Consider the following 16,977-nt stretch of genomic DNA (forward strand, 5'->3'; position numbering starts at 1 on the left):
AAGTGGCCCCCTCAAGGATTGAACTCACAACCCTGGGTTTAGCAGGCCAATGCTCAAACCACTGAGCTATCCCTTCCCCCATTGTTGGCTCATATTCAATTTACGGTCGACTATAACCCCCGCATCCTTTTCAGCAGTACTGCCAACTGGCCAGTTATTCCCCCATTTTGTAGTTGTGCATTTAATTTTTCCTTCCTAGGTGTAGTGTTTCGCACTTATCTTTATGGAATTCGATCGTTTTGATTTCGGACCAATTCTCCAATTTGTCAAAGTTGTTTTGAATTCTAATCCTGTCCTCAAAAGTTCTCCCAACCCTTCCACAGATTTTATAAGCATACTCTCCACTCCACTATGCAAGTCATTAATGGAAATATTGAACAGTACCCAACACAGGACAGATTCCTGCAGAACCCCACTAGATACACCTTCCTACTTTGACAGCAAACCATTAATAAATATTCTGGGAGTACAGTCTTTAACCAGTTATGTACCCACCTTGTAGGAATTTCATCTAGACCACATTTCTCTAGTTTGCTTATAAGAATGTCATGTGGGGACTGTGTCAAAAGCATTACTGAAATCAAGAGAGGTAACATCTACAGCTTCCCCCCATTCAGTAGGCCAGTAAACCTGTCAAGAAAGGAAATTAGACTATGTCTATACTATGGACATTACAGCTGTGCCGCTGTAAGGTCTCCCGTGTAGCTGCTCTTTGCCAGCAGGCGAGAGCTCTCCCACCAGGCTCATTAAACCACCCCCAATGAGCGGTGTGAGCTCTGTTGATGGGAGAGCCTCTCATGCCAACATAGCGCTGTCCACACCAGCACTTTTGTCAGTGAACTTTATGTCAGTCAGGGAGGTGTTTTTTTCACACTCCTGACTGACAAAAGTTTTACCAACAAAAGTGCTAGTGTAGACAAAGCCTTAGGTTAGTTAGACTACTTGGATTTGTAAAGAACAAATCATGCCAATCACTTATTACCATGTTATCCTCTAGGTGCGTACAAATTAATTGATTAATAATTTGTTCCAGGATCTTTCCAGGTATTGAAATTAGGCTGTCTGGGCTATAATTCCTTAGGTTCTCTTTGTTCCTCTTTTTAAAGATAGGTACTATGTTTGCCTTTCTCTAGCCCTCGAGGCTCTTACCTTCCTCCATGAGTTCTCCAGGATAATCACTAATTGTTCCCTGAATGCTTCAGCTAGCTCCTTAAGTAGTACCCGAGAGAGAATTTCAGCAGATCCTGCCAACTTCAATACATCAAACTTATCTAAATATTCTTTAACCTGTTCTTTCCCTATTTTGGCTTGCATTCCTCCCCCTTTGTTGTTCATATTAATGTGTTAATTATCTGGTTACCATAAACCTTTTTAGTGAAGAATGAAACAAAATAGACATTAAACATCTCAGCCTTTTTGATGCCATCAGTTGTTCACTCTCCTTCCCCGCTAAGTAGATGACCAACATTTTCCTTATTCTTCCTCTTGCTCCTAATACACATAGGGTCTCTTCTTACTGCCTTTTATGGCCTTTGCTTAGTGTAGCTCATTTCGTGCCTTAGTGTTTCCTGTTTTGTCCCTACACGCTTGTGCTATTCTTTTGTATTCATCCTTATCAATTTGTCCATGTTTCCACTTTTTGTAGGATTTCTTTTTGATTTTCAGGTCATTAAAGAACTCTTGATAGAGTCATATTGGCATCTCACTATTCTTCCTATCTTTCCTTCGCATCAGGATAGTTTGCTGTTGTGTCTTTAATATTGTCCCTTTGAGAAATTGTCAGCTCTCCTGAACTCCTGTTTCCCTTTGATTTTGATAAGAAGGATGTTGATAAATTGGAGAGGGTTCAGAGAAGAACCACAAGAATGATTTTTAAAAAGATACCTTAGTTGGGGATTGGTCCTGCTTTGAGCAGGGGGTGGGACTAGATGACCTCCTGAGGTCCCTTCCAACCCTGATATTCTATGATTCTATGATAGCGATAGACTCAATGTGAGACCCTGCAGGGCTGGAACTTGCAACCATGTGGGTTCTGTGCTGCTGACACCTCCTCATCACCCCTGGCCACTGGAGGACCCTGTGATTCTAGGTTCAGCAGGAAGTACCACCCAGCAGGGCCTGGGTGGCTGCCCCTCATAGCTCACTGATTGGCTGATACCACCATATAAACCATGAAGCCATGTTTGACCAACAATAGTGACCGCCTCCATGCTCCAGACCCTGCTTGCGATAGACCCTAGACTCGGACTTCTGACCTTGGTTTGTCCTCAACTGCGCTTTACGATTACTGTCTGTAACCTGGCTCCTGGCCCTGATCTCATGGTAACTGGACCCTGCGTGCCTCCTGATGCTTGACTCTGTTTGCCTTCTGGCCTGTCTCAGACTCTGACCTCCTGATAACTTGATCCTGCTTGCCTCTTGATGCCTGACTCTCAAGCTGCCCTCTGTGCGATCTCAGACTCTAACCTCCTGGTATCTGACCCAGCCTGACTCCTGCTTGGACCACTAGGTCAGACCGCCCACGACCCTCTCGTGACAGTTTGCTCAGACCACCTTTGGCCCTCCCCCAAATCCATCCATTCCCTCCACAAATGATGGAAGGCGTTGGCCGCCCTCCAACCTGCAGCTTTCCCAGGGCTTGGGGCCTGCAGGACCCATCTGCCGGCAGAGAACCTCTTACTACAGACCCATGCTACGCACTGTGTACTCAAATGATAGACCCTGCATGAGCAATTAGTCCGGTTGCAGGCTCAGGTGGCACAGCTCACTGCCAAAGCACAGACCTTACCTGAGCAGCTAGCATGCTCACAGGGAGAACAACAGAGCTACGAGCCTGGACAGACCATGCATCACCTGAGCCAGCCCCCATAGTGCCACTGCCCGAACAGTTCGACAGGTATTGCTGGAAATATGGGGGGTTCCTGAAGCTATGCAGGCTGCTCTTTCTGCTGTGCCCCCACACGTCTCCCACAGACCAGATTAAGGTGCAGCTAATAGTCAGCCTGTTCTCTGACAAAGGGCTTGCTTGAACCCCACGCTGTTGGAGCAGAACAGTCCAGTGGTCTCTGACTGGGATGCCTTCCTGCAAGCCGACGTGACCATCTCTGATGACCCACATTGCATCTGCTCTGCAGAGGCTGCCCTCCAGAAGCTTTGACAGGGACGAGGGCCAGCTACCTCCTACACTGCTCATTTCCAACGGCTTGTGGCTGATGTTGAATGGAATGAGGCACCACCCGAGCTCTATGATTCGGAACCACTCCCCCGCCCTCAAGTAGAACCTGGAACTCTGGTGTCTCCCGGCGTTTCCAGTTGCTGCTGGGGTTGGAGGTCTTGGGGCAGGTGCAGCAGATCCCCCCACAGTTAGCAGCAATAGACTCCGTGGCTGCCGCCAACTTTGTAGCTGCTGAGGCAGCCAAAACCCTCCAGATCCCTCTCCAGCCGAAACCCACACTGGACCTGGGGGAGAGGATCGATGGATCACTTCTCTCGTCGGGACCGGTGACTCAGGAGACCTGTCCCATTAGGAGCCGAAGTGGAAGGGCACCAAGAATTAATATGCTTCAATGTGGTCCGCTCTCTAGTCTTCCTCATCATTCTTGGCATTCCTAGGTTGGAGCAGCAGGACCCGTGTATTTCCTGGTGGTGGAGGAGCAGTAGTTTTCCCTCCAAATACTGTCACAAAGTGTGCCTCTGACAAAGCAGCCAGCCCCCAAGTGACCCATTCCCAGGGCCCAGGATGGGAGGAGAACCTCGGAAGCGGAACCCCAGACGGCAGGCGGCCAGCCACTCGGGAGTAGCTCCAGGCCAGAACCTCAGCCTTCGTGCCAAGTACCATGACTACCTGGATGCATTCAAAAAGAAAAATGCTGACTCACTATCCCCATACAGAGACTACAGCTGCCCAGCAGACCTACACCCCAGGGCAAAGGTGTCCTACAAACAGACTCCATGTCTGAACCAGAGCTGGAGGCGTGACATGGGTTTATTCAGGAAAACCTTGCCAAGGGCTTCATTCGGCGATCTACCTCTCCAGCGGGGACACCATTCCTCTTTGTGAAGAAGGAGGATGGGTCACTACGCCTCTGCATAGATTGGGGGGCGGGGGCAAACTGCGGCTCGCGAGTCACATGCAGCTCTTTTACTGTTAAAGTGTGGGTCACAGAGCCCCCTTCTCCCCCCACATTCTCCACCTACTAGACTGGCTGGGGGGAAGCTCAGGACCTCTGTCTTGCAGCAGGGTGGTGGGGTAGGGGCCTCCGCCTATCGGGAGGGGGTCTCAGGGCTTTAGCCCCGTGGGAGATGCCTGATGGGGCTCAGGCCTTCAGCCCCCACCCCAGTCTGGTAGGTGGAGAATGGGGGGCTATGGAGGGGGCTCCACGAGCCGCACTTTAAAGGTACAAGAGCCGCATGTGGCTCGTGAGCCACAGTTTGGTCTAGAGTCTCGACTTACCTCACAAGATAAACTTCCTTAGACAGGAGGGTATCTCACCCAACGTTCTCCAACCAGCATGTAACAACCTGGCTGGCTGTGATCCTTTTTTCATGAAGCAAACACACTGTCAGCTTACTTCCTCAGTGAAGGATTCGGAGAGAGTCCCTGTATCTACAGGTATAGTCCAGAACTCCATTGTTTTCACCTATAGACAGGATTCCCTCCTCTTGATTTATTTCTTCCTGTAAATTCCCTCAGTGAAGGTTTCACAATCCCTTCACTAGCATTCGGCTTAGACTGCAAATGAGCATCCATTGGGAACTGTACAATACTCAATTTACATAGAGACAGACTGCTAGATGAACATCTTGTGACTGAAAGAAAATTGTTTATCAGCTTCTGGGGATTGGCCCCAACTCACAGACCTTCAGAACAAAATTTTCAGTGTAGATGCATAACTCCTCACATATTATCCATACGTACAGCTTGCAATGACTATGGAGACCAGTGTAAGAATAGAGACCACGCACGATGCTCTTTGGCAAAATAGTACATAGAGACCAGGCCAAGGGGAATCCATGTAACCCTTATGCACCCCTGTGTCCTCTGCCAGTGGGCACCTAGAGGTCCCCAGGTCACACCTGGCTTAACACATAGAGATGCAGGATATGTTAGAGGACACTGGCTATCTGTGGCTTGCAAAATGGACCCTTAGAGAGACAAGGTGGGTGAGGTAATATCTTTTATTAGAAGTTGGTCCAATAAAAGATATTACACCTCACCCACCTTGTCTCTAATATCCTGGGACTGACATGGCTACCACCACACTGCCTACAGAAATGGATCCTGGTCCTTTGTGGCTATTGAAGGGACATTTTGGAGTTCATCACTGGTGGAACTTATTAATGCAACACAGGGAGGACCTTGTTCAAGAAGCCATTATCTTATGCTAATCACCTCGCCAATACCACAGTGATTCGAATCTTTGCTTATTTCAAAATGTTTGCAGAAGGTGATGGTCAAACAATGGATTTTCTGGATCACTCCAAATGGTTTTCAGGATTGGGTGTGAAATGGAGTCTCTTTGGCCAGTGAATGCCTTTTATTGCAGCAGCAGTGAAGTGCTTCTATGATTGTCTTGGCCATTTGCTACAATGATCCGGAGAGCTGGATGAGTTCTGCAAGAAAACACTCGTAAATATTAGAATATGAAATGACCACCTTTGTGCCCTTTGTTACCATTAATGAGCATTCCCACACTTGAGCTTGGATTTGCAGGAATGTTTGGGGCGTAGCTGTACTTTACTCAGTCCCTGTAGTCACATGCAGACAAGGGTATTGCTATTTGTTATTTCTTTGTTTAAAGTTTCAGGTATTCGGTTCAGGAGTAGAAACCATACCATGTGACGTAAGTAGATGAGCAATCAAATATCATGAATACTCAATAGTTGAAGTGAACAGTTAACAAATAAGCCATAGGATGAAAGTAGTTCACATAAGCTCTTCAACAAATACTTACAAATAACAAATCTGTTCACAGAAGCTAGGGGCAGTTTTTCAACTTTTTCTGTTCAGAAACAAAAAAAGACTAAACTCACTGAATAATTTACTTTCATGGGATAATTCAATCAATTCTAACCATAATGATTATCCATAACGTGGTGTGTTTTTCCCTCTTCTTCCCTGACTTTACCACATGTTCATGGCTGACCCTGCACTCCCTTTTCCAGGTGCACCTGTGTGAAGCAGATGGCCTGTTGGAATTTTTGGGACTCTCGTCTATGGAACTCACCAACCAACCGGTTCTAGTGGCAGTGAAAATGCTAAGATCCAATGTCAACAAAACAGCCAGGTAACCACATGACACTATGCAACAGCTTTAATCTGAGTATGAAGCCTGATTCTGCTCTGAGACTAGTTTTACACAGGTTAGCTTCACTGACTTCAGTGGAGCTACTCCAGATTTACACTTGTGTAAGTGAGAGGCGAGTCAGCCCTTGGTGTGTGCATATATGAGCAGTTAGTGCATAAGTGGGTATTTGAACAGAGATAATGGAAGTCAGTGGAATATCAGTTTTATCCTGGCTGCTGAGTGGAGCTCATGAGCAGAGACCTATCATCCATTCTTGATGGACAAGTGTGATTAATAATGATATATTTTATTATATCACTCCCCCTATCCAGCAGGCACTAGTGGACTTATCCACTAATGCTGTGCACACAGAGATAGGTGAACAAGTCCAGTTCATCCAGGAAAGGGTCACAAAGACACCGAGTGGGAGCAGTACTTTGGAAAGGATGTGATCGTGTGCGTTATAAGGAATGACATGAAAACAACAAGGTTGGCCAGTTTCACAGAAGGCTGGACATTTATGTAGAGAATGGGAACATCCACAGTGACCTTACACTGGATAAAAGCCCTCCAGAATTTATATGGGCATGAGCCAACTTCCAGCTCTTGCGGATTAGAAGGAAACGCTTCCAGAGAGCAGGTTTCCCATCATGGCCAGCACTTTGGTTTCTTACCCTTTTCTGTGGTACTAGCCACTGTCAGTGACAGAATACTAGACTGCTGGCCCCATGGGCTGATCCAGTTCCTCGGAGAAACCATAGAAATACAGACATGTTGATAGAAAAATGACCTGATCATATACTACAGTGATGGACGCAGGATTGACAGATGTATAGAAACTGTCACTTCCCGCATAGTGCTATTACATCATCCTTTATCCCTGAGACTTTGACATCACCACATCTGGAACAGCCTCTCCACCTTCTCCCCCACCACTCCCTTCTACCTTCAGAAAACCCTCTGGGGCCTGGCCCAGCCACAGGCTCCCTCCCTGCAGAGCCTGTGTGGCTAAGCCCTGCACTCTGGGGTTGTTTCTGTGCTGCAGCTGTAGGTGCAAAAGGGATTTCAAGAGGGTGCACTCTGGTTACAAAGCAGAATAAAGGGAAATCAGTGGGAGAATAATTTAGGGAGAAAAAGACAGGCAACTCTTCTGGGAGACTTCAGAAAAACTCCCATTCCTCGTATTCAGAGCCTCTCTATTTCCCCTTCGCTCCTCCCAGATGCCTCAAGAAAAGGAAAGAGGACAGTGTTCAAGAAATCAGACTTATGTGTTAGGGGGCTTATTCCTTCACTCACTTACTTCCCTGGTCCTTCTCGCATGAACAGAAAGCAACAATACCCGAAGTCCAAAGGTGCAAACAATTCCATGTTTATTGGGGTGAACTTCCAGCAAGCATGATTCCAGTTTCCTTCCTCAGTGTCCCCCTTCCCAGCTCTGACACCACAGAGCCTTACACCTGTATCCCTGTTCCCATTCTTGCCCTTAGCCAAACATGATTCCAATTTCCTTACCCCCATTCCCTGTTCCCATTTCCCTCTTTAGCCAAACATGATTCCAATTTCCCCATCCCCCCCCCACCCACTCACTTCCTGATTGACTGCAGACTATATAGTAAAACTTGAGTTCTGCTTAGCTATACCTTAACCAAACATTTTCCTGAAATTGAACTAACCAATCCTAACATATTGTAACATGATTATGTAACCAATTATATCCCACCACCTTAATTAGTTTACACCCAGCAAAATTAATTATACAGCAGACAGAAACAATCACAGAACCAGACAGAGATTATACAGACAAACAATAGCAAAGTGGGAACTATAATGACAAAACAATACAGAAGTGAGGATTTCACATCCCAGCTATTGATAAGTGAGTTCTTGCCAGACGGGATGCTATCAAACAAAGTTTCCTTTTACATTTTCTAGGCACTTCCCTTTCTCTGGAGGTGACGGGCATCATCAGGACAGGATTGTATCGTAACAGCCCAATAGCACCTTCTTTCAATGTGACTAGGTTGGAATGTGAGGCTGTTGCCGGTCCCTTCCCAGCTTATGGCTGCCTCTGCTGCTTAGCCAGAGGCCTTAGCCTAAGCACAGGGCCTCAGACTGTCACAGTGAGAGAAGGCTCTTACACCGGCAGACGGTGATTTTGATTCTTTCTTTTATACCTCTATAACTAGCCAAGTGATAAGAATACACCTAAATTCTTACAGTATAGGCCTTTACCGACAGGCCTGAATATCTATATCCTAACATTATGACTTTCTCTTTTTAAGAAATGATTTCCTAAAGGAGATCAAGATCATGTCCCGGCTGAAGGACCCAAATATCATCCGGCTGCTGGGAGTGTGTGTGCGTGATGACCCTCTGTGCATGATAACAGAGTATATGGAGAACGGAGACCTCAACCAGTTCCTGTCACAGCGGGAGATCTGCAGTAAATTCACCATTTCAAACAACATTCCATGCGTCAGGTAAGAGGAGAAGTCGCAGGTTCTAATGCAACAGTTTCAGTGCCCTGAACTTAAAGTACATTAATATTAAAAACAAGCTGAATTGTGAACCAGTTACGGATGCTACACGTGTAACATACCACGAGTACTGCACACCACAGACTAAACACCACAACGTTACTTTTGCCTGCCACAGGATTCCAGCTTCTGTCAGTCCCTTTACCAAGCCACTCTCTCCTCACAGCAAACTACTCCGATGCTTCCCCAGGGTACCCAAGGTTGTGAAGCTTCTTGCTACCACCTGTCTGTGCCATTGTGTGTCAGCCTCCTGACTCCACCAGCCTCTGGCAACACAAGCACTGCCTGCCAGTCCTCTGCCAGCCTCATTGTCTCTGTTCAGATTACCAACAGTTCCTCTGGAGAGTTCCTCTGGAGTGCCCAGCCGCTGTTCCACTCAACACTCACAGAACTCTCAGGGCAAGTCTACACTTAAACCCGCCAACCTAGCACTGTCTACACCGGGCGTTAGGTCAGTATAACAACATCGCTCAGGGATGTGGATGTTTCACACCCCGAGCCACACAGTTATACCAATATAGGTCTGACGTGTAGATTAGATCTCAGATTCTCTACTCCCAAAGGAGGAGCACACACCAACGCACCAGTTTCATCTCAGGATTACTACTCTGCTTAACACAGAACACTTCGCTATAGTTATAGTGAAAACAAGGAGAAGTCTGTTACCAAAGAACAGAGATTCAAATGACAGTAAGTAAGAACACTGGAAACAAATGGTAACAAACTCATAAGCTGCTTTCTAGAGCCTAAACTTAACTCACAAGACATTCCCCTGTCTCCTACATAGTAGCTTACCCCAAGTCATTGCCCCAGCGTTTTCAGCCAGGAGGGCTGAGACCTTCCTTTCCTAAGATCAAGCCTGCTGGCAGCTTGTCTTCCCAGACAGAGGGATGAAATCATCCCCTCTCCACTTATTTTTTGCAGTTACAGACTGTGGTCCCTTACCACAGGAGGTTCCCTCTAAAGAGATTTATTCTGGGGCTGGGGGCGGGGGGGGTTGTCTTTGTAAATCCTCAGGCCTGCACCTGGCCCAGGCAGCAAACATAGCCAGTCTCCAGGTAGGGCCAATGTTTTTTATACTAACTGAGTTGGCACAATGGCATACAATACACAATGGTCTGCTCGAGAAATAAGTGTTTGCTACCCCCCACTGCCTAGGATCACCTTCTAGTGACCTGTCTTAACTTACATGCTTTAAAAACACAATTTTCAGTAATCATACATAAACTCCTTACACGTTATCTGCACCGACATTTCACGACGGTCACGATGATGTGTGTGACGCAGGCATTCAGTAGAGACCTTACATAACCTCTTTTGGTGAACCCGGACGATCCCTTTAAGCCCATATGTCTCTGTGCCCTCTGCCAGTTGGCACCAGTTGGTTTCTGGGGCACAACTATAATATCTAATATCCACAGTTGCGGACAGTACTGGTAGCAGTGATAAAGTGGATGCCTATGGGTGGACAGCTAGAGAGTATGTACTGGTCGGTGGCTTTATTCCCTTGCATTTGTGTGTTTGTGCCAAGTATGTTGTGGGTGTGACGACCCAAACTGCTTCACATACAGTTTTGTGTATTCATTTCCTGTTTTTTCTAAATGTTTAAGTGAGGGGAGTTGAGGAGAGTGTTGGGGTTTGGGGGCAAACTAGGGAGGATGGCTTCCAGAGTTTGCATACAGCACTAGTGCCGGGACTGAGAGAGAAGATTTCATCTGCCCGCTTGAGAGAGAAGAGTTAATTCATCAGCAGCTGCACTTCTCCATCAGATAAAACTTTCTCTCTCTGGAGCAACTCATAAAACTTTTTCCATTGAAGGATAAAATGTGATTGAAAAGTATAGCAACTGATGGAGAAGTTTTTATCTCAGAGAGAGGATTTTATCCTATGGAGAAATTTTGTGTATATGGTGGAGGAATTTTGTCTATACAATGAAAAAAATGTTATCCAACAAAGAGTTTATATTTTGGTTACCCGTTAGCATATAAACTTTCAATTTTGACACATAATGGTGGGAAAAGACTCTAAATACTTTTAAATGGCCAGTTGCACCAGAGCCGCTGCAGATTCATCTATTAATTTTTGTGTAGAAACATTTTTCCTAAACAAGCTGTCCAAAAAGCTCACTGGACCATTAATGTTGATAGTCAATTAATCTTGGAACACTGGGGAAGTTCCAGAAGACTGCTGGACGAAAGCGAATGTTCTGCCAATATCTTAAAAAAGTAAACAGGATGACGTGGGTAATTATAGGCCTGTCAGCCTGACATCGATCCTAGGCAAAATAATGGAACAGCTGATATGGGACTTGATTGATAAAGAATTAATGGAGGATAATATAATTAGTGCCAGTCAACATGGGTTTATGGAAAATTGATCCTGTGAAGCTAACTTGATATCTTTTTATGTTATGAGATTACAAGTTTGGTTGATAGTGCAATTGTGGACTTCTGTGAGGCATTTGACTAGCAGCTGCATGATATTTTGATTAAAAAACTAGAACAATACAAAATTAACACGGCATACATCAGATGGATTAAAAACTGGACACAGATCATGGCTGACTGAATGACAGGAGAATCTGAAGGAGCGAGCTTCACCATCTTGGCTGCCACCCCCACCATCTCCTGAGTCCCCCATGATCCACTGTAACACTGTTGGGCTTTCAGAGTCCAGATCCTGAACAATGTCCTGACCAGCATGGGCCAGAAAGAGGGTCCCAGATGACATCACCACCTCCACCGGCTTCAGTTAAATCCCAAACTATCTGGGATGTGAGACGTTGTCAAACTCTGCCACCACCCGCACACCCTTCTGTGTGTTCTTTTCCTTCTCCACCATATTTCTTCTCTTTCCTATCCATCTCCTTTTGCCTTCTGTCTAATAAAAGTCTGGCTTAGCCAGCCAAGACTGCATACTTTGCAACACTGCTGTGAGCCTGTGACCAAAAGAGCAGATAAAAGCAGTGCCCTGAACTGCCCAATGCTGGTACTAGTTTGCCAGGTCTCAGACTGGCTGATCAGACCAGGTGCTGCACCTCTATTTCTCCAGCAGGGAAGTTGCAAGTAAGAGTTCTCACCAGAGACAGAAGCTGCATTTTCCATCTTGACTGTTCTTTTCTCCCCCAATTTTGTGTGTGTTTGTCTTGGTTTGTCTTTTAGAAAACAGGATCGGACTTCAACAGCAGCAACAATAACAGCTCCAGTCCAGCTCACCTAACTTCTTCTCTTTCCCCCCAAAAGAACAGCTATCACCATGTGTAGTACCACCTAAAAACCTGTCACTTGGAGGTGTTTTCCTTCTAAAACTCTCTTCAGCTAAAGGTAAAGGGAACAAGGGATATTGTTAAAAAGAAAGCCTTAAATAATACTGTACATTTCAGATGCTTTAACTGTTTTTCCTTCTTTCCTGTCTCTTTAATAAAAGGTTAAAGATGCTTAATGGTGTTCTTTGCCTCTGGACTAAGCCAGCTGAGGTCTCTGTATACCAAACCTTGTTTAAAACTGTTTAATATTGGACAGTGAGAGGGTCACATTAACCCCTTTGACTCTTTGGGCCAATTTATTCCATCAATGTTAATAGAGTGTTATTTCAGCTTCCATACTGATGACCCATCCGACCCCTTAGCTGTGTGGTTCCTCACCTTCACCTCATCAACCAAGCAGCACTGGTTGGGCTCTCCCACTCACCAGAAGAGCCATTCACTTGACCTGGTCTTCCCCAAGCCCTGCTTTCTGTGATCTCACCATGAGTTCTGAGGTCCCCCATCACCTGGTCTCTTTCAGCAGCTCCCCCTCACTCTGTCACTCGATCCTTCTGGGTGTGTCTAGGGTTCAAATTCAGGCTAAAGACTAACCCCTCCCCTTCTGTCTTCACACAAATTGTGCTAACCCAGGGCTCGGACCCCGAGTCCCATGGGGGTTGAAGGGTCCAAGCCTGAGTCAAGCTGAGACCCTTCAAGCCCTATTGCTTTGCAGTGTAAATGCAGTCCCACTGGACTTGTGCTCTGGGAGTCTGCCAAAAGTATCCCACAGTCCCACGTTCTTCCACACTCCCCCACAAACGAAGGGCGAGAGCAGCCACATTTTGGGAGGGTGCTAAGAAGTCTGGAATATGGGTGTTTGGACTCGGGCCCATATAATGCAGTGTAGAGGCTGGAACCCTAGGTTGGGACCCACGGTTCACCAATTCCTAACCTGGGGTTACAAATGGGTGTAGATGCTCAAGCCCTAGGTTAACAAACCCAGGGTCTGCTAACTCGAGTTCTGCTAACCCTGGACTTACATTGCAGTGTAGACATACCCTCTTTGACTTTCATTCCATCAATGCCGATAATTAATTTCTCTGCTGCTCTCTGCTCCTTGCGTTCTCTTCCCTTTCTTCCCTGGTGGTTGTTGATTCTCTTGAATCCTTTGCCAGCCCCAGCCCTAGCTCATCCCCAACATCCTCCGTTCCTGCTCTCATGCAGCAGAGCATCTCTAGTATCCGCTGATCATGCCAACAACTTGTTCCTTCAGTTCTGCCATCGTCCTATGCCAAGCCACTCTACTTTTCCACACTGATCAAATTCCATGCGGGCAATCCCAGCTGACTTTTCACCTCCTTTGACTCAATCCTCAAACCCTCCCTCCCCCACTTCTCCTCCTACACAAGAGCTACCTAATTTCTTGAAAGAGAACACTGGCAAAATAAGACACAGCCTTCCGTTTCCCTTCTACAGCTTCGCCTCCTTCTCTCTTGTCATAGACACAGAAGTTTCTCATTTGCTCTCCTCTAACCCCACAACCTGTCCCAGTATCCCCATCCCGTCTCCTGATCTCCCTCACACCCACTCTCATCCTCTCCCTTACTCTTCTTGTTAGCCCTCGCTCGTCTCTGGCTCGTTCCCCACACAATACAAACATTTTAGTCTCTTCCATCTTCAAAACACCCCCCTTGACCACACTTGCTCCCTTCTTCCTTTCACCTCTTAGCTCATTGAATGCTTTGTTTACAATCGCTGTCTAAAGTTCCTCTCCTCCAATTCCACCCTAGACCCTCTCCAATCCATCTTCTGCACCTTGCACTCCACTGGAACCACGCTCACCAAAGTCACTAATGACCTCTTTCTAGCCAAGCTCAAAACCAGTGCTCCGTCTTCATCCTCTTTGACCAGTCAGCTGCCTTTGGCACCATCAGCCATGCTCTTGTTCTTGAAATCTTCTTCTTCCCTTGGCTTCTGTGACTGTCCTCTTTTGATTCTCCTCCTTCCTCTCTAATCATTCCTCCAGCGTGCCCTTGGGAGGATCCTCCTTGTGCCCCCCGCAACTTTCTGTGGGGGTTCCACAGGGCTCTGTCCTTGGTTCCCTTCCCTTGTCCCTCTCCACCTTATCTCTGGGTAATCTCTATGCTGATGACACACAGATCTACCTCTCTGCTCCAGACCTGCCTTCTTCTGTCCAAACTGAAATCTCAGCCTGTCTCTTGGACATCTCCTTGTGGAAGTCTAGCTGCCATTGCATGGTAAATATGGCTAAAATAGAGCTCCTAACCTTCCCCCCGAACCCTTCCTGCTACCTCCTCAGTCACTGTAGACAGCACCACCATGCTGTCACTCAGGCCCATAACCGGGGTGTCATCTTTGACTCGGCCCTCTCTTTAGGTCCTCATTTCCATCTATGTCTAAATCTTGCCCTTCCTCATCCATACCATCTAAGATACAGCCCTTTCTATCCATCCACACAGCTCAGAGGTTCGTCCAGGCTCTCATCTCACATCTGGATGACTGCCACATCCTTCTCTCTGGCCTTGACAGATGCAATCTTGCCCCACTCAGAGCATTCAGAATGTTGCTGCAAAGATCATTTCCCTAGCCCATTGCTTTGTCCTTGTCACCCCTTCGCTCCTTTGCCTCCCTCCACTGCCCCCACATTGCCTCAAATAGAAGCTGCTTGGCTTCACTTTCAGGGCTCTTCATGGCCTATCCGCGCCCACCAATCATCTCTCATTTGCTCTTGAGAGGTCAGCTCCCCGCTCTCCTCCTGCCAATGCCAGCCTTCACTGCCCACTCGTTAAATCTCCAAACCAGCCACTGTGTGCTTTCTCCCGTCCTGCTCCTCATTCATGGGAGGAGCTCCCTGTAAACACCCACACCCTACCCAATTATACACATTCAAACCCCTCCTTGAAACTCTCCTTCGAGGTGATGCTGACAACAAACTTGACAATGGTTAGGCTGCTGGTGTAACGAGACCATGGCCCATCCTGCTGATCAATGCTGTCTCCTTGTTTCTTTGTAGGCCCCCGTCTGTCTGTCTGTTGTCTTTTGTCTTATACTCAGATTGCAAAGTCTTTAGGGCAGGAAGCGTCTCTTTGTTCTGTGTTTGTACAGCGCCTTGCACAATGGGTCTTTGTCCATGGCCAGGTTCCTGTGACGGGGGCTGCAGCATGAAGAAGCCTGCAAACTCAGCTATGAGCAATTAAACATTTTCTGTTGGGGGATTATGAGCACCTGGGTGGTAATCACTGGGTTAACGATGTAGTTGGGAGGACATAAGTGGAAGGAGCAGGAAGCCAGGAAAACTGAGAAGGTAAGCTCAGAGGGTGATATTGGGCTGAAGAGTGAAGGCTGTGGGGAAACCTCCTCTTGCTGTAACCCTGACGTACACTGTTATACTTGGCAAGGAAGGAATAAATACACACGTGGTGCAAATGTAACAACCTGGTGTGTGTTTGTGCCATGAGCCCACACAAATTGGCCAGGCAGTGCAGTACACTGGGTAGCGGCAGAGCTCCTTGGTGCTGCAGTAACACAAATAAGGATAAATCGTGGCTGCTTCTGAAAATTCTGAACCAAGGCTATCTTGTCTACCATCCCAGGGAAGTTTGTGGCAGAGCCAGTGATAGGACCCTTCTTTCCTGGGTCCTAGCCCACTGCCTTAACCACAAGACTGTATTTTCTCTTTCTGAAGGCACCAGCCTCATTCACTCATCTTCCCAGTTCTGAGCTGTTTGAGACAGAGTCTGCTGGCAAAACCCACATGTGATCATGCCATTAAAGACAGTATCATAATACATGTGCACAAGGGGGCAGGATTAAGGGCATGAAAAATAACAAACGGTATGTCTAGAGACATGGTAATGGTGGCAGTCAGGACATCCTGCCCTTTCTCAGCCCTGCAAGAACACAAGCTCTTCCCCAAGAAATAACAATATGCCGTTTAGGGCCAGATTTACAGGCACTAGCCTCTCTGTCTGTGACTGCCAGTCAGGTCACTTAGATACCTAAGCCCCACCCAGCACCCATAAATCAGGGACTTGTGTGATGTGGGGCCAGATTTCCCAATAGCTTGGAGCCAAATTTCCAAGTGATCAGCATACACCATTGAGGCCAGATTGTCAAAATGGCTGAGGACCCTGTGCTGAGCACCCTTGGAAATCTGGCTACTTCTTTTGGTGACTAAATGGGAGCTGAGTGCTTTGGAGAATCTGTCCCACAGTTGTGAAATCCCTGATTTATGGGCTCTCAACATCTCAGGGTATGTCTACACTGCAGCTGGGAGAGAGTGCAGGGAGCCAGAGTCACACAGGCGGGGCTCCAGCTAGTGTGCTAAAATAGCAGTGTGAACATTGCAGCTTGGGCTCTCAAGCCCACCAGACCCCTGGATCCGTGCTCAGGTGGCTAGCCCATACATGGCTCACACTTCCGGGAAGGCAGTTAGTTCATTGCAAATGTACACTCTAGACTGACAGGGATAGTGAGGAATGAGGAGTTAAGTGACACCATTGTGCTTATTGCAACACACAGCATCCAAGATTCCCGCAGCAGGAAGAGTCAAGAGAAAAGCAACTGCAAGGAAACTCTCCTTTGACTTTCTGTTTGTTTTAAATGCAGCTATTCCAACCTACTGTTCATGGCCACCCAGATCGCCTCTGGAATGAAGTATTTAGCCTCCCTGAACTTTGTGCACAGAGACCTGGCCACCCGCAACTGCCTGGTTGGGAACAACTACACCATCAAGATTGCAGATTTTGGAATGAGCAGGAATCTATACAGCGGGGATTATTACCGTATCCAGGGCAGAGCTGTGCTGCCGATACGCTGGATGGCCTGGGAAAGTATCCTCCTGGTAGGGGCTGCTCACAGTGCTCTTTCTCTCTTCCTTTAGTATGTG

At 47.0% G+C, this 16,977-nt stretch overlaps 1 protein-coding gene across 5 annotated transcripts in view; it reads left to right on the forward strand.

Annotated features, from left to right (window-relative positions):
* LOC140899145 (discoidin domain-containing receptor 2) overlaps positions 1 to 16,977 on the forward strand; it is a 158,698-nt gene that overhangs the window by 129,542 nt on the left and 12,179 nt on the right. For 4 of the 5 annotated variants that reach the window (XR_012155234.1, XR_012155235.1, XM_073314065.2 and 1 more), the window contains exons 13-15: positions 6,166 to 6,287; positions 8,570 to 8,767; positions 16,698 to 16,932. Coding sequence is in view for 3 of the 5 variants with exons in the window: in XM_073314065.2 (XP_073170166.1) it covers positions 6,166 to 6,287; positions 8,570 to 8,767; positions 16,698 to 16,932 (555 nt within the window). In the remaining 2 variants the exon portion in view is untranslated. Of the gene's footprint in view, positions 1 to 6,165; positions 6,288 to 8,569; positions 8,768 to 11,985; positions 12,145 to 16,697; positions 16,933 to 16,977 lie in introns of those variants that run through there. The other variant, XM_073314068.1, reaches the window with a different exon arrangement.

The sequence above is a fragment of the Lepidochelys kempii genome, chromosome 16, assembly GCF_965140285.1.
Source record: "Lepidochelys kempii isolate rLepKem1 chromosome 16, rLepKem1.hap1, whole genome shotgun sequence".
NCBI lineage: Eukaryota > Metazoa > Chordata > Testudines > Cheloniidae > Lepidochelys > Lepidochelys kempii.